Source organism: Penicillium daleae, assembly GCF_028827525.1.
Source record: "Penicillium daleae strain IBT 16125 chromosome Unknown utg000007l_segment0_segment0, whole genome shotgun sequence".
Lineage (NCBI taxonomy): Eukaryota > Fungi > Ascomycota > Eurotiomycetes > Eurotiales > Aspergillaceae > Penicillium > Penicillium daleae.
Genome location: NW_026623155.1, coordinates 2867216 through 2884138, shown reverse-complemented (window position 1 = coordinate 2884138; position 16923 = coordinate 2867216). Strand labels below are relative to the sequence as shown.

At 49.2% G+C, this 16923-nt stretch overlaps 7 protein-coding genes across 7 annotated transcripts; 5 read left to right on the top strand and 2 right to left on the bottom strand.

Annotated features, from left to right (window-relative positions):
- Positions 1-1732: 1732 nt before the first annotated feature.
- N7458_008225 (cytochrome P450) lies at positions 1733-3423 on the top strand (the record flags this gene model as incomplete). Its single annotated transcript, XM_056911607.1, has 6 exons — positions 1733-2046; positions 2099-2129; positions 2189-2332; positions 2391-2520; positions 2580-3210; positions 3264-3423. 6 exons carry the CDS (start codon positions 1733-1735, stop codon positions 3421-3423), a joined length of 1410 nt encoding a protein of 469 aa, XP_056764433.1.
- Positions 3424-4214: 791 nt separating this feature from the next.
- Positions 4215-5743, top strand: N7458_008224 (uncharacterized protein; the record flags this gene model as incomplete). Its single annotated transcript, XM_056911606.1, has 5 exons — positions 4215-4329; positions 4395-4446; positions 4515-5237; positions 5291-5402; positions 5474-5743. The coding sequence occupies 5 exons, from the start codon at positions 4215-4217 to the stop codon at positions 5741-5743; spliced, it is 1272 nt and encodes a 423-aa protein (XP_056764432.1).
- Positions 5744-6267: 524 nt separating this feature from the next.
- N7458_008223 (uncharacterized protein) lies at positions 6268-7105 on the top strand (the record flags this gene model as incomplete). Its single annotated transcript, XM_056911605.1, has 2 exons — positions 6268-6475; positions 6534-7105. 2 exons carry the CDS (start codon positions 6268-6270, stop codon positions 7103-7105), a joined length of 780 nt encoding a protein of 259 aa, XP_056764431.1.
- A 465-nt stretch (positions 7106-7570) lies between these two features.
- Positions 7571-7962, top strand: N7458_008222 (uncharacterized protein; the record flags this gene model as incomplete). Its single annotated transcript, XM_056911604.1, has 2 exons — positions 7571-7718; positions 7784-7962. Coding segments are annotated over 2 exons (327 nt in total), but the record flags the coding sequence as incomplete, so codon positions are not given.
- Positions 7963-8477: 515 nt separating this feature from the next.
- On the bottom strand, positions 8478-9875 carry N7458_008221 (proliferating cell nuclear antigen; the record flags this gene model as incomplete). Its single annotated transcript, XM_056911603.1, has 5 exons — positions 8478-8495; positions 8560-8846; positions 8918-9347; positions 9416-9456; positions 9851-9875. 5 exons carry the CDS (start codon positions 9873-9875, stop codon positions 8478-8480), a joined length of 801 nt encoding a protein of 266 aa, XP_056764429.1.
- A 354-nt stretch (positions 9876-10229) lies between these two features.
- Positions 10230-12299, bottom strand: N7458_008220 (vezatin family protein; the record flags this gene model as incomplete). The annotated part of the gene is made up of 5 exons (XM_056911602.1): positions 10230-10882; positions 10941-11392; positions 11450-11931; positions 11988-12184; positions 12251-12299. The coding sequence occupies 5 exons, from the start codon at positions 12297-12299 to the stop codon at positions 10230-10232; spliced, it is 1833 nt and encodes a 610-aa protein (XP_056764428.1).
- A 1091-nt stretch (positions 12300-13390) lies between these two features.
- Positions 13391-16519, top strand: sha1 (putative calmodulin-binding protein Sha1; the record flags this gene model as incomplete). The annotated part of the gene is made up of 2 exons (XM_056911601.1): positions 13391-16094; positions 16149-16519. The coding sequence occupies 2 exons, from the start codon at positions 13391-13393 to the stop codon at positions 16517-16519; spliced, it is 3075 nt and encodes a 1024-aa protein (XP_056764427.1).
- Positions 16520-16923: the final 404 nt, after the last annotated feature.

Below are 16923 nucleotides of genomic sequence, written 5' to 3'. Positions count from 1 at the left end.
CCTGAGCTGAAATGTCCAGAATCTATCCATCCATCACCACTCAATCAGCGAGGTTTCTCCATATAACTCGGCGGACAAGGAGGCTTAACTACTCCGTACAGTACTGTAATTAATCACTGAGTGGAGCGTGGATGCTTACTTGACTGTTCAGATAAGCGGCTAATCCCGCCATGTGGTGGGTAGCTGTGGGCCGCATAATCATTGCCACGATCGATGCTTGCTTGAGAATCAACTTGCATTGATGACTACCAAATGTAGCACGACCAGTTCCATGGCATACTCGAGGTAGTTGTCCCCAACGTACGTTGACAGATCATATTAAGAATCCACCGGCAACAACTAGATGGCGAAGTGAAAGCACTCGATAATGACAAGCTGGTGAGCTGACAGACCGAGAGCAGTATTATCGGCCATTGATCTAATAATACCACTTCTCATTTACTGCCTTGCCCACAATAATCGGCAAGACAGATGACACAGTCGCGGCAGCTGTGATGCATAAGGCCACAGCCTTATCCGCTGAGTCCCGTTCCTATTCCTGCAAAGAAGCCCAGGGGTAGCCCAGACCCTGCAGTAAAGGGCTACTGCAAATCCTAAAAATGAGGGATCCGATGAAGCTGGTCCTTGAACTTGCAAACCTTGAACTCCTTAAGCGAATGAATCCTCTGTCACGATGGAACAGTTCTCGATTCGCACTATGAGAATGAAGTGTTAGTTAAGACATGACCAAGGTTAGGAAACATACTACCAGTAGATGGAATGTATGATACCCAGCGAGATTACAATATGCTCCTCTATAAAACTCAAAAAACTGCGCCTTGGTCCTGAAACAAAACCGGCTATTTTAGATGACTGGGAAAACGCCGACAAAGTTCCAATTGATTGGACTTTCCCGATTGATAATCTCTCATGCAGGATATCTCTGGTCAAGTCCATTTGACGCAATCCGGCTTCATACTCGGGTTTGTGGGTTCAGACGGCAGTTCTCTAATTATCCGATGAAGAGAGGCCAGGGCAAGCGAACTGACGACTGCCGTACACAATTTGCTTCGCACTACACTTGCCCGATTCGAGTCTGATGGTATTTGTAAGGCCTTTCGCCGTTCCGGTTGGCGACTCTGTGTTAGCGGGGAAGACGATTTAGAAGTACAACTCACAAGTGCAAAATATCACAGAATCTGATGAGCCCTCTGAACAGTAGCATTTCACTTGGTAAAACATTGTCTTATCCAGGGACTCTAATTCGCATACTAATTATTTGCGCCGTCCCATCTCTTATCTTTCTAGAGTCCGACACACTTCCGTCGTGATAACGAGCAGATAGGCTTGGCAGGGGCCCAAATAACAAGCTTGGGTTGCAAACCACCCTGAAAGAAAGCTTCGGAGCCAAGCCTCTCGATGATGCTAGTTCTCACATCTCCTCTGACTGCCTATTTCGGGCTAGTTGCCAAATGCTATCGGGACCTCACCAAGCCATTCAGCGCGTACCCTACCGCCCTTCCCCGCACAGCTCCAATGCCAGCTGGTATCGGCTATGCTAAGTGGATCGACAGTTCTTCTCAAGCTGTCTTTTGCAGCACATATAAATTATCTAATGGCAACTCCGTTCGATTCAGAGCTCTGCTATAAATGACCAGGAAGCGAGCAACCTTTCCATATCTTGTTTATTCAGAAAGATTGGAAAGCTCTCCATTTTAGCGACAAAAACTGACCTTCCACTTTGAACACCACCATGCTCTCAATATGGGTAGGCGCCATCCTCCTCTTTGGATATATCGTGATCCAGGACATCATATCGCCTGTTTCTAAGGTGCCGGGGCCGTGGTATACCCGCTTCACAAGTTTCTGGATCAAGTATCAAGAGTTCACCGCGAACCGACGTGAATCTGTGCATCGGCTTCACCAACTATATGGGCCGGTTGTCCGTTTAGGTCCCAATGAGGTATCATTCACAAGCCTTGATGCCATCAGAGAGATCTATGCTTCCGGAGGGAGCGGCTACGACAAGACTGAATTTTATTCGCTTTTCAAGCAATTAAAGACAAGGCAAGCCAGATAAGACGACTCTTACCTTGTCCTTTTCTAACATGGACTATAGAACCATGTTTTCCACATTGTGCAAAGACGAGGTTAGTAGATTCTTGCCCAAAGAATCGCACGAGGTGATCTCAATCTCACGATGATGCAGCACAGCAAGCGAAAACGCCTTTTCGCCGAGCGATATGCGATGACAAACGTCATGAAACCGGAGCCTTTGGCAGCCATCAACGAGCGGGCAATGACTTTTGTCTTCAAGTGCCTCGAAGCTGGCAAGAAAAGCGTCGATGTCTATGTGAGCTTTCCCTGGCATATCGGATTCATTATTAACTTCCACTAACTGGCAACCCTAGGTACTTCTCCACTGCTATGCTGTAGACTGTGTTACTCATTTCATGTTTAGTCCTGGAGGTCTCAAATCACTCAATGTTGAGAAGGATTTTGAGATCATGGAGGAGCTTACTTATCATCAGAGTCTACAAAGTAAGCAATTCTCTCTCCCTCCACACCTGAAATTACTATATGCTGAACATTGGGTATAGAAAGTCTTCTGGCATACTACCTCCCATCGCTGGAACCATACTTCCCGAGTTTCCTCCATCCACGCAGTGCACCCAAGACTAACAAGTTTGTCCTCGATATGACCGCCCAGACCCATGTGGAGGAATACACTCTCCTGGAAAAGCTCAAGCGCAAAGAATCCGGCCTCGAGCTTCTGCAAGTAGCAGCAGAATGCAAAGATCACATGGCAGCTGGTATTGACACTACTGGTGATGGTCTCTGCTTTTTGATGTGGGAACTCTCGCAACCACAAAACATGGAGTTTCAGCACAAGTTACAACACGAGCTCAGAAATGCTTCACCTGATTCCTCGTTGGATAGCTTGGTCTACCTTGACGCGGTGATTAAGGAAGCTTTGCGTTGCTCTCCACCGATCCCGATGTCTTTGCCGCGTTATGTGCCCACAGGTGGGAGATCGATTGGTGGTTACTTCATTCCAGAGCATACGATCGTGAGCTGTCAACCATACACAGTTCATCGGAGCTGTGATGAAGTGTTTCCCGAGCCAGATCGATTTTATCCTGATCGGTGGCTCGATGAAAAAGGCGCTGCAGAGCGAAACAGGCATTTCTTCGCCTTTGCAACTGGTGGGAGAGGATGCACCGGGAAGAAGTGAGTTTTCCATTTGAGAGCTCGTGTTGAAGTTGCGTTCTAACCTTTCACAGTCTTGCGCTGGTGGAGATGAAGATGCTTCTTAGAGAGGTTTATTCTCGATTCGCTACCACGGTGGCACCTGACATGCATGGCTCTATGAAACTGGATGATCAGATCATCTCGGCGAGGCCAAAGGGACAGACGTGCATGCTGATTTTCACGGAAATTTAGAAGACTTTTGTTTCCAATTATTTTTTCTATAAGCAACTTCCACTATCATGCCTCATGCTTTTGGGTTAATGAATATCTTGCTCGGACGTCAAATAATATGCCTTTTCCATAATTTAGATACGAACTACGAAACAAGAGCTTGATGTAAAAAATTCTCTTGTGGAGGCCAGTCTTGTCAACGAGGCCTCACTATCTATTGAAATACACAAATTAGCACTAAATCCATGAATATCAACTATTTGAACCCTTACGTCCTTCTCGTATGCTTGATATCATCATGACGGCCCATATAAAACCTGTTTTGCAACAGCGCCTGGTCCTCAGGAAGGGGTGGGGACACCAATCATCGCGCCACCAGATTACCTCTGTTTCCGAAACCTCTTGGACAGGTATTGTTGATACAATGGATATTTTAGATTTCCTACCAAGCGTGGAAATCTGTTTCGGGCGAGCTTCTCGGACAATACATGCAAAGAGACCCGCACCATCTAAGAAGACCCACCGCAATTGACAGTATCGGACCGTTATCCGCCTGTGTAAACAAAACCATCGAACTATGGGCATTTCAGACTGGTTCAAATAAAGGCTTGACCAGGCTTGCAAGATCGAAACATCCTTGGTCACCAATAGGAAATTTGCGGCGAATACACTTTGATGTCCTTCAAGTACAAATAGCGATTCACTTCCTCGGCCTTTAGCCACTCCAAGCACTCGGCTTTGATATTCTTTCTCTCAGTGTATTCAAGTCTCTATCTGAACTTTTCCAATCGTCTATACTTGTGTCAGTCGAGATGTCCGACCCCAATAACCCCAACACAAAGTCAAGAAACACTCCGCAGTGGTCGCTTTATCGACGTGAAGCGTTTTGGGATACTAATCTCGGTCAATTTCCACTCTTCAACACTGGTAATGGGCCCTCTACCATAAGTTCTGACTCTAGCCAATCTCTAAGTGTTGTGCTGACCATACAGATCCGACCGAGGTTGAGAGACTTGCCAAAGAGAAGCTGTCCCAAGGAGGATGGTAGGTATCGCTCAAAAGTAGCTCACTGATTCAAGGTGAACTTGACTTACAATTCAACCTGTACACAGGTATTACTCCTCTTGCAATGCAGGTCTTTCATGGACCCATCTGGCGAATCGCCAGGCATTCTACCGCCACCGAATTATTCCACGTACTCTAGTCGACACCAACACCAGAGATACCGCCACAGAAATCTTCGGCCATAAAGTCTCCGCTCCGATCGGCTTTGCTCCCATTGGAATTAATCGTATCTACCACGCGACAGGCGAGCTATCCGTTGCAAAAATTGCAGAAGAACTGAATCTCCCTTACTGCCTCTCATCAGCCGGCAGTTATAGCATTGAAGACGTCGGCAGAGCCAACGGCAGCGGCCCGCGATTCTTCCAATTGTACCAAAGTCACGATGACGAACTGGCTATTTCAATGATGCAGCGTGCTTGGGACTCTGGTTTTGATGCTTGTATGCTTACTACGGATACCTGGGCTCTCGGATGGCGCCACAATGACGTGTTCACGGGGAACTATGCATTTTATCACGAGCATGGTGCGGGTGACATTGCTTTACAGGATCCTGTTTTTCAAAAGCGTCTGAAGGAGGCCGGTATTGATCCTAAGCAGAATCCTAAAGAGGCGGGCTCAAAGTGGATTGATGAGAATATTTGGCATGGACGGGCTCATACATGGGAAAAGGTCAAGTGGACGATGGCTCAATGGAAGAGAATCAGTGGTGGTAAGCCTTTTTGTTTGAAGGGTATCCAAAGTGTTGAAGCGGCCAAGAAATGTGTCGAAATGTGAGCTCCTGGCCTCAAAGGGTCGAGTTTACTTTTGCTGATCTAATATGCAGTGGAGTCGATGGCATTGTTGTTACGAATCATGCCGGTCGACAGGTTGACGGTGCCATCGCAAGCCTTGATGCCCTGGAGAAGATTGTTGAAGCTGTTGGAGATAGCATATATGTATGTATTCTTCTATTCCACACACTGCATTGAATTCCTCGACTGGAGACCATTCTAACAAGTGGGATTAGATCATGTTCGACTCTGGCGTGCGTACGGCTGCCGATGCTTTCAAAGCTCTCGCCCTCGGAGCAAAATTCGTCTTCCTAGGTCGTCTATGGGTATGGGCACTTAGTATTGCTGGCGAACATGGTGTACGCCACATCATGAAGAGTTTCTTGGCCGAATTCGATCTTCTGATGGAGGAAGCTGGTTTCCAATCGATTGATCAGATTGATCGCTCGGCCATCGACAGTCTTCCGAATACTTCTAGCCTGATCGCTGAGCATGCATGTATATAGATAGAAATCTGGCCGCACGTGGAATGATTCAGAGGAATCAAGAGATGGACTTTAGTTATTATTCTTTAGACTACATGCATGATACGGCCTACTAGCTTTCCTCGGGTATGGAAAAGAATCATTGTAGATGGACTCCATATCTTGGGTAATTCAGATCAATCTCCGCTGTTCTGGAGCTATACATAATCTATTGTTTCTGAGTATATTGAGAGTCATTGAAGTCAAGCAAGCGGAACCTGCCGCGTGAGGGGAGCCGTTCCAAAAGAGCTGCTCGAGCCGACGATGCGGGATGCGGGGCATGAGGGGAAGCCGATAAGGCCAGTGAGATCAGCCTACCGTTGCCAAACCATCTCCTCGAAATACCTAATTCGTCTTGGCTTCAAGTATTCATTGACCCCTGCGAGCCTACAATTTAGGCACTCGAAAACCACTGAAACCCGACTCCTCGGACGACACTCTTGAGTGTTTTCCTTCGAAGCCAAACATTACCTCTGAATTACACCAAATTATAACTCATTTCAACCATGGCCAATACTGGCAATCCCACTGATTCGGCTTGTCGCTTCTCGACGCGCATCTCCTTACGATGGCTTCCGGAGCCTGCGCACGAAACGACCGATACAATCGTCATGTCTGTCAAGGACTGGTACCTCGATTTGCGAATGGACAAGCAAACCGGTGAAATTGACTGGGCAATTGCCGGTCAACGAATCATTGAAAGCCAAGAACCTCGTCTGTCACACCTAGCACGTTCAAAACAATCTCCAATTCTGGCTAACAACTTATCCAGTGCGTGTATCTTTCACCCACGAACTCGACTCTCACGATGCTTTTGAAAGTGTCGACTGTGGTACATTCGTCACTCTCCCGAATGGCGACGACCTCGAGACGGGATCTATGCCTCGTCCTGATCTGCCCGGTGCGCCCGAGACGGAATACGAGGAGGTATGGCGAGAGCTATCATTCAAGGAAGACGCCGAAGGACCTGGAAAAGGGATGTCATGGGTTCTGGAGTCGGATGATGGCGAGCTAGAAGGGGAGGGCGAGGTTACTGTAGTTAAGACCTTTCTTGGCCGACTGTGGGGGACATATATGGCACTGCAACAGACCCAGACCCATACTCGACAAAGGAATTCGTCGGGAGAGTGGGTTGTGAAGAAGACGGGGGCTGATGTTAGTGCTAGGAGGGAGGAATGGAGCTCAGCGTGGGAGGATCGGTATGTGGTTGGATCGGCTGGAGGGATGCTGCCTTCGATGAAAAATGGTCTTGAAGGTGAAGGGCAAGGGTCGTGGAGAGTACCTGGGGAGAAAGTGAGCGTCGAAGGCCGGACCTATATTGTTCGAGCATTTGAGGAAATCTAGTAGCGATGGGGGTGGTCTGCTACCTTGCGAGCTCGGTGACATATTTACGACTTCCAACATCACCAATGAGCGATTTCGTCAGATAAACGAGCTGAAGTTACTTGTTGATAAATCATGCAAAGCTCAAAGTACTTCAGATCAGAAAGTATGGAAAATCTTAAATTCAAGGTTCTACCCATCAATAATGAGCCATAGCGATATCGAGGATAGTAGAAGTGGGATATTAAAAGCTCGTGCAGCGGCAGAATGCCAGGAACCACACTACTTCCTCAATCGAGAAGGCGGTCAATACACCCACAGCTTCCCATTTTCTTTTTTGACTCACGACTGGTCTCCTTCTCTTCTTCTTCTTCTCCTCCAAGCGCCATCCCCACCAATGCTGCGTTTCTTTGCTACACACGACAGCAGGTCCTGCCCTCTGTCCTCGGTACCCTGGGCCCCGCCCCAGCCCGAGAACCCTTGCAAATGAGAAATTCGGAGGAATCTTCAAAACCCCCAACCCGCCCTCTCTTCGTTCGCGAAGTCCGAGGGCCGGTGCTGCCCGCGAGGGCCTGGTGTGACCTTCTCGACACACCTGCATTCGGCATCAGAAACATCGGGGGACCCGGGGCTGGTTTTGACCAGTCTCGATACCCTATGGGAGAGTCGGTGCGGAGATTGTGTGTGATGACACTTTAGTGCAATACGCAGCATACTGTGCTCTTGTCTTTTTTTTGTCCTTCGGGGTGGGAAGAGATGAGAGCGGTATCATTCGATTCCGATCATTCTGGTGGGGATGGCGCTTCACCCTTTTTTCTTCTCAGGTCAGTATTTTACTTCCCCCGTCCACTTTGCTTGTTGCTGCTTTGTGCGGCCGGAGTGGGTCTGGAAAGGATTGTTTTTTGGCGACTCTGCTAATTAGTGGGGTTGCGGGCCATGTTCCCGTTAGGTCTTCCCTTGAGGGACCCTTGACGTTGCATGGTGGGTGGGCATTTGGAGACTGAGGCTGGGGATTAAGTGTGTGGGTGTGATGACTCGAGGAGAGCGTGTAGTGCCTTGACGTTAGACGTGTCGACATCAGTCTCCCACACCTTCGTACTATGTGATTGTCTTAGTAGAAACCAAAAATGAACTGGACAGTCTTCTCGGTGCAAAATTTTTCCACTTTTCGTGATAAGACAGGTGGCTGGGTAAATAAAATAGCTCGAGAGCCCTCTCGGGCCACTCGGAATGTTAATTGGAATAAACTAGCATAGTAAAAGGGCTTTGCTATCCCTTCTATTTCAGGACATGGTGCGGGAAAACAAGAAAATAAACAAGTCATGGCCTCCGTCAGGGGATCTCCATTATCGTAGGGGCTTCATTTTGTCTGGTCTCGACCAGTTCATGTGATTTACTCCTCATCGCCGATCTGTCAAAGGAACTGATTAGTGACGCTCAAAAAGACCAAGAAAGCAAATTTCAATTTCACATACTTTGGGGGCGAGGTAGAAGCGCAAGTGACCGCTGCCAAGAGGATACTCAACCAGCAGAGGCACCTCCTGGGACAGGTGCAGTTTTACCGAAGAGGACAGGTTGGAGGCCTTGCAGAAGTTGACAAGGTACTTGAGGGAGAAGGTCAGGGCAACGGGCTCAGAGAGGTCAATGGTAACGTTCTGGTCGGGCTTGTCGACATTGGTGTGCTGGCGGATGGTAACGGAGCCGTTACCAATGTCGCCGGAGCAGGAGAACTTGACACCCTCCTTGCTGGCCTCGATGACGACTATAGAGAGAGAGGGACGAATTAGCGTCATATCTCAATTGATGTGAAGCAAATGGACAGGGTGTACTCACCCGACTCGGAGAGAGCGTTCAGGTCCCTGCAAATACGCTGGAACTCCATGGAAGGCATCTCAACGGTAGCAGCATATTCAGTCTCGGGAATGGCCAGGTGCTCCTGGTCAATATCCATGAGCTTAATATCATACTCGCTGAGACGATCAGTCTCAGCACTCTCAAACATCAAGTTAACGGCATCGGGAGAGTCTTCGGCCTTCAGCGTCAAGATGTCTTCATTCTGAGCAGCGCGCAGGACCTTGGTGAGCGAGACCAGGTTGATACCGAGGGCAATGTTACGGTCGCAGCGGTAGGGCGAGAAACCCTCGGCACGGAGCAGCATGGAGACTAGGGCAACGTGCGAGTTATCCATGGCCTGGAGGGCGATACCGGAGTCATTGCAGTCGAAGTTACAGTCCTGGACGAGGTCCTTGATGGCGTCGACGACCTGGTAGAGCAAAAATTAGTATAGAAACCAGACGGGAGGACTAAGATGTAGGCTTGGGCGCTACTTACGCGCTTCAGGAGGGCAGCCTGTTCCAATCGTGCCTCAAGCACTGTTCCACCGTGTTAATTGGACTTTTTGCACCACGGTCGGCGATGGTGTTCATGTACTTACTGTTGATGTGGGGTTGTGATTGTGGGTTTTGGAAAAGAGGGAGGGATTAAGAGAGAAGAGGTGACGAGGACGACGGAACGTCTAGAAGGAGAAGGGTGATAGAAGAGGGGAGGAGGGGAATTGGAATTTGGGGGTTGAACGTAGCTGTGATGAAGGTAGAAGAGGCGGCGGTCTGAATCGCAGGCGAAATCGCGTTCGAGGGCTAGTGGGGAAACACGCGCGAACGCGTTTGGCGATATGCCCTCTTTCGGTTAGCGTGGCGCCCAAGGCGACAAGGTGTCTACATCCCCCGAGGAGTGGCAGGAGAAGCTTTTGAGACACAATTATATTACAGAGAATTGCTAATAATGGCGGCATTGGTAAGGTACACAAAGGCTGAGAGACAGATAGTGGAACAAAAGTCCAACCTCTTAGCCGCAAAAAGCCGGAAAGAAATGTACAGACGAGCGAAAGCCCCCGCGACCGATGATACAGAAGAAACAGGAAATGCAGACGGAGAGAAAAGAAAGCAGGTCCGAAGGACCTAAATAAGAATAAAAAAGGGACAAAAGGCTTCAATAACACCATCTTCGCCTGATCCTTCTATAACGTTCATGGGTATCATGTCAGCAAGCAATAGCAACGTGAAGCTATGCTTTGCAGTGGTAGCAAGAAAACAAAAAGAACAACTGAGTGGGTTGGGTGCTGGATTGACCCGGCGTCAGCACACAATTACATGCTGGTCACTCGTTTGGAATGGTTGTTGCGAGGTCTTTGCTGGATGACCATCTCCAGTTCCTTGAGCATATTGGTCTTTGCATTTGCCTTTTCCTGAACGGCCGCTTTACTGGCACGTGCTTCTCGAACGCGTGCCAGACGTTCATCTCTCGTGAGAGAGGCTCTCTTATTTCTCGAAGCAGGGAGTACGACCGCTTCGAAGATCTCCTCGTCCTCGAAACTATGCGTCAAGTCGGGACGCTCGCCGTTCAACGCTTTGAGTGCGTCGGTAGGACTTCCCTCCACGGCGGTAGTACCACCAAGACTAGGGGTAGGAGACAGTGGGAAGGCTGTACTCGGAGGCCGGGAGAAGTCTCCGACACTGAGGCGATGCTGACTGTTGACAAATGCAGCTTTCCCGAGCTCCCACTCTTGCAGTAGAGCCCTGATATCACTACCAATAGAATCATATTGGACCAAAAGACTCGCTTCGAATTCGCCAGTCTCGGATTGCTCGAGATTGGCGTTGGACTCCTCACCGACGATGTGCATTTTAGCATGCAAGGCACGAACGCCCTGCGATAAGGAGTTCAGCCGCCGGAATTGCGTGCGCATGTGCTCCTTGCTTGGAGAAGCGGACGGCAACGGAGATGGAGGAATAACGTCCCCTGTGAAGATTAGCCTGATGTACATGGTAGGGCAACATGGTATGAAGTAGATACTCACGGTCCTCCTCATTCAGAATGTTGGCCATTTTGGTCATGCTTGATCCGGTGACCGCAGCAAGCTCGCGCATCTCTTCCACGGCCGAACTCCACCTCGTGATATCAGATCCTCCTCCATCGGCACTCAGCGCTAGCAAACAGCACAAGACGCTTTTTCTCACTGTATACAGTTTCCCGAACGATTCACGCAGAGACCGTAATGAATACTGATCATCCATAGACCGTTGCGACAGAGTTGACTCGATTGTTTCGAGGTCCTCCAGCGCGATATCGTAAATATCGTAATATTTAGCAAGGTTGGCCTCGTCAGTAAGCGGCCGCAGGGTATTTTGTGATTGAATATATCGTTCAAGCATGGACCAGAAAGACTCGGATACTGCTCTTCGAAGTCTCAAGCACCTCCGGATTTGTACCTGATCCTCCAGTCGACTGATAGGAGGGAGGGGAGTGCTTCTGGAAATGCGATGTTAGTGGACGCTCCTAGAACCGGACTTTCTAGAATAAACTTACATCCGATAGCCTCTAGAGACCAGCTCCACCTCTTGTATAAAGACCACCGAGGCTGAAGCAGCCGAGTCAAACCCCTGAGCATTCCCGACGAAAGCCCCGGCAGCCTCCACCGCCTGGTGCCGCAAGTATTTCAACCACTGTCGCTTCGCAAAGGCATAAAAGAAAACCCCGAGAACCGGCATCAGAATCAACATGATCCCGAATTTTCGTGGATTTAGCCCAGATCCCGTCTTAGACCGGCCCCAGTGTAGTAACCACACAATCGAAAAGGAAGTTGACGCAGTGACAATGGCACCTTGCAGACCAAAAGTTGTGGAAAGTGACGGGAGCTCTGCGGGCTGTGAAGTCGCGAGCACATCTGCCGCGGAGGTGTAGGAGGGCGCGCTGTGCTCGTTCAAGAGCTGCGAGGCGACGATGACGTATCCGAATTGTTCTAGGAACCGCTCGTTGTCTCCTCGTGCGATGCGCGCGTTCAGGGCAGACTGGAAAATAGACAGAAGTCAGGATGGGGTCCAGAAATGTTGCGCAGTGATCATACCGAGCAGGCAGTGTATAGCTTCTGCGCGATGGCTCCATGCGGTGAGTTGCCGAGGTTCAGGGGCTTTGGAAGCTTGTTGCGCACTCGACTTTGAAAGCGAGAAGCTCCCCGAGGAGCGAAATCAGTGGCAGGGACCTCATTTTCACTCTCGCTGTTTGTTTCCGCCGCTGGCCAGTTGTCCTCACGTTCACCCACCCCTGAGAAGGTAAAGCGCGTCAGTATGCAGTCGCGGTGTATTCTAACTCGGCGCAGGACACACGAACCTTGGAGGTAGTCGTCCAGCGGTGAATCCTTAGGCACAAAAGATTCCATGGCCGAGAACCATTCCGGAGAATGAAACGAAGAATGGAAAGTGGAGAGGTAGTGGTGGTGGGCTGGGTCGAAATCGTGTGCGGAGAGGAGGGGGATTTTGCGGAGAGGTGTTAAAGAGCACGGCGCGTGCCGAGGGACATGTCGCAGGGTCACACTCTCTAGTCACAATAATCAAGATATCACGATCAGTAGTATGTACTGAACTCGAGCAAGAACCAAAGCGTGGCCACGTTGACGGTTGTTCGTCCGGGGAAAGGAGTCACGAGAGACTTTAATTGCGAGTAGCAGACCCACTTAGTAGTAACTCGCCTCCTTTTCTGGCGATGACATTATTATTGCAGTGCTCTAATCCACCAATACGATGACCCTGATCTTCACTAGTATGATTGGTACAGTAGGTCATACTTCTAATTTGCAGCCAAGTTGACTGATTACGCTTGGTTCTACAGCGCAGAGGCCAAAGGGTAGTGTGTAAGGGACTCTATATAGAGCCCAGAGTATCCGGCCGACAGCAGCCTGATAACGTTACATAGTGAATTTAGAAACTCTGGCTACGGATGGATGCAGCTAGACCCGGATAAAGACGGTCCTTGGGGCTTGGGGGGTGTTTCAAAGCAGAAGAATTGGGGGGTCTTTGACTGTTTGGCTGGTAAATTTGGGTTTCTGCTGCAGGGGGTCATGCACGAAGTATCCTTGGGGCTTGGGCCGCATACCCTCATCATTCGAGAACGTCACGTGATTGCCCCGCCATGATGAGGTAACCTTGGTTGCCCGGACAATGAGCCCTATCAACAACAACCTTATGAGCCTGGACCGAGATCGGGTTCGAGACGCGGTCGAGACGCCGTGGTTATCACTGGTCGAGAGTTGTGATTCAAAGCTCTTTACTCTCCTTTATCACATTCCAGCTCCATACTTCTGGGACAGGCTCTACTTGTTGAGAAACCCTCTTTCACCCCTCAACCCACACCGCCTCGACAAGATCAACAAGCTGCAAGGGTGGACTTGATATCAAGTCAATCTCGAAAGCACATTCCAACCCCGATGCACCCATAAACCGCCTCCCCTCCACCCAGAAGTGGCTCGATACCATGTCCGGAATCTTGAATGAAGCCTTCACCCCGTGTCCGTCCAAGTCACAATCCTCTGGATGGAGTGAACATGGCACCACCGAGTCGTTCGATAGCTTGGTGGATGATGACTCGGCCCTCGACGCCACGGCGCAAATTGAATTCACCACCAATGTGCGAGTACCGATATTGACTGGTGTTCGCCCCCGACGAGCTGGTCGGGTGGGTAATTCGGTCCAGATTTACGAAGACATCAGTGACAAAAAGTCAAGCCTGGCAGAGAAACGAAAAAGACCGAATACAGGACCTCGAAATCCTTCGGACCGCAAATCATCCTTGCTGGCTCAACCTGCTCAGCGATTCCGGCCGAAAGTCAATTTCGCTGCTAGCCCGCTACCCCGACAAGAGAGACCAGAGACTGAAACACACGACAAAAGACAATCGCTTCAACCGAGGGCAAATGATAGATCCCTATCTGTCTCGCGAACGACCGGCAATATATTGAAGGATCGGAATCATGACAACGAGATCAATAAGAACGTTCGACACAGCACAGAATACACCCCTCCTTTTATGGGACTTTTCAGTCCTCTCAAGGTTCCTCCCAGAAACACTATGCCCAAAGTCGTGGAAGACATTCAAATCAACACCCTCGAAGCTCAGATTGCAAAGCGACAGGCTAGAAAGTCGGTGGTAGTACATGCACGAAGAGGGCCTCTCCAACCAAGTACGAAGATTGCACAGGAAGCTGCATTCAGAGTGGATGTTGCTGGCAAAAACGGCGGGAAGGAGAATATTCCACCAGGAACAGTCCTTGAGATCAACAAGAAGAGCAAATTGGATCATGCTGTCCAGTCAAGGCCAAAGAGATTGAGCACCGTGAAGTCGAAACCAGCTCCCTGTACCACAAAACACCAACTGGCAAAGGCACATGCCACAGACTCGGTCATGGGAGTGACGAAGCAGCTATCGAAGCGAAATGTCTTGGGTGAGAAACAAGATAATGCACATGCATCATCTGGTTCTCTTCCTCATGGAACCAAGATCCGAGCCGAGTCACAGGATCCTCTGCGGAGCGCATCGGCATCTCTCAAGGCTCGTGCATCTGTATTGTCAGAACGGCTTGGTCAGTCGCAGAGTATGCGAGATTCGAAGATTGGGAAATCGACATCGAAGGAGCTAAATAACCAATACCCTCTGTTGACAGAGAACATTTCGAAGCCTGCCCTGTATGAGGATGATTGGCTCTCACACCAAGAAACTGTCATCACCCAGTTAATCAATGCGTTGTTTGAATGCACTAACCGGGAATGCACCGTTGCGGACCAAAATGAGCTTCGTTTGAAAATTCTTGAGCTCTACCACACTAAATACTTCACGCAACTATACCAGCGACTTCAATCATCCCTGTCTTACGGAGCTCTCACCATCCCCAAGGATATCAACGGTCGCAACAGTCGTCTTAAGCATGACGTGGGGCTGAGGCGAACATTTTTGGACACTTGGATCCAATCCTATGACCTTCGCGCATTGGTACCGGCTTTGGAGACCGTTGTGGGCCGAAGGATTTCCAGTGACTCGACTTTGTCCAACGTTCAGAGCGATACGACTTTTACAAATGATTTCAAGGCCCAAAAGGCAGTTGCTCAAATGGTCCGGGATTTCCTCGAAGCGTTCCTGCTGTGGAACGACGATATAATGCACCATGCACCGGGACTTAGCGACGTACCGAGGGAGATGCACGAACGGGCTTATCGTAGGACCGTGCTTCGAAGCATCATACTTGTCGTTCTTTTGGACCACGCAAGACAAAGCTTTGGCACAGGCTTACCGCGACGACTGTTTCTGCCATCCTCTCAATACAAGTCTTCAGCTGAGGTCCTTCAAGCCTTGGCCCGTTTGCTACTGCCTTCTGGTGGTGATATCACCAAGAAACTCAGTCACCTCGGCTGCCAGGTCACGTACAAGCAGCATCCGCTGCAAGAATATGACTACGCGATAGACAACATCGCAGTCGACTTGAGAGATGGTATCCGGCTAGCCAGAATTGTGGAGATTCTCTTTTACACCTCGGAGCACGTGCAAACAGGCCTCAACGACCAGAATGAAGTCACCCTCTCTTCGGGAGAGGCTCTTTCACTTCTTGGCGATGAAATGGATTTTCCGCTGTCTAAGCATCTAAGGTATCCATGCGTCAGCCGAGCAGCCAAAATCTACAATGTCCAAATTTCACTCTCGGCTTTGAGATCTATGAAGGGTGCCCACACTATTATTGGAGACGCACGCGCAGATGAAATTGTTGATGGTTATCGGGAGAAGACGTTAGGGTTCTTGTGGGCCCTTGTGAGTAAATGGGGACTTGATGGCCTCGTTGACTGGGAAGACGTCCGTAAGGAAATTAAAAGACTCCAACGCAAAGCTACTCTTCATCTTGGGTATGATCAGCCGAAGCAAGAAATTGGGTCTCCACACAAGGAATTGATCAATAATGACCATGCTTCCTTGCTTCGGCAGTGGGCCACGATTCTAGCCGCTTTGAAAGACCTGGACATCCACAATATGACCACAAGCTTTGCAGATGGGAAGATCTACGGAAGCATCGTTGATGAATACAAGCCATTCATAACTGGCAGAGGAACTGAAGATTGCGCTGTTGCGAACAGTCGTTTTGTTTCGATGTCCTTGGAGTCTCGTTTGCGGCTGTTGGGATGCAGCTCTCAATTTGGTAAGTAAGACAAATGGACAAAAGTAACGGGTCAATACTAACGAGCCATCATAGCATGCCTCATCTCCTCTGAAAAAGCGTCCTCTAGTCTCCTTGACGAAGATTTTACTCTTGGCACTCTTGCCTTCCTCTGCTCTCGATTACTTTCAGCTTCGAAGCGTACTCGTGCAGCTGTCGTCCTGCAGCAGGCCTGGCGGACTCACCTTGCGAAACGCAATCAATCTCGTCGAAAGATTGCCCGCGATCTTGCTGCACATTGTGCGGCTGTCGTTCAAACCAGAAACAAGATCATCTGGGCAAAGGATGTGATCACTTGCTACTGGAGAAAGTACCAAGCCCGGAAGCAGAGAGCGAATAACACGTCATATCGAGCCTTGGAAAAGGTCAAACGTCAGCAGCGGAAGATTGTTGGACGTCGACTCTAGTCACCTCTGTGGCTTAACTCTACACTGCGATTACTGTCGTTGCTTACCCCCCGCAAACCAGCACTGTTGAATTGGTGCTATGATGATTATGAAAGCGTTGATACATTCATTTCAGGGAGGTCGGGCCTGGGATTCTTTGGACATTGTTTTTTATAGATTTGTTTGGCGTTTCCTTTGATACCACGTCAAGTCCTAGTGTCAGTTTCATTCGTGTTCACATACCCTCGTTGTACTCTTAGCGGTCAATTCATGACACTTCATGCTCATTACAGTTCTGTTTTAATAACACTTAGAATGTGCCAATTACGTAGTATGTACTTGATTGTTTTATGTGCTTATTTTAGGAGTGGACATCCACCTTCTTCTGACCCTCAACAAAAGCTACGAGAAACTCATCGGTGCAA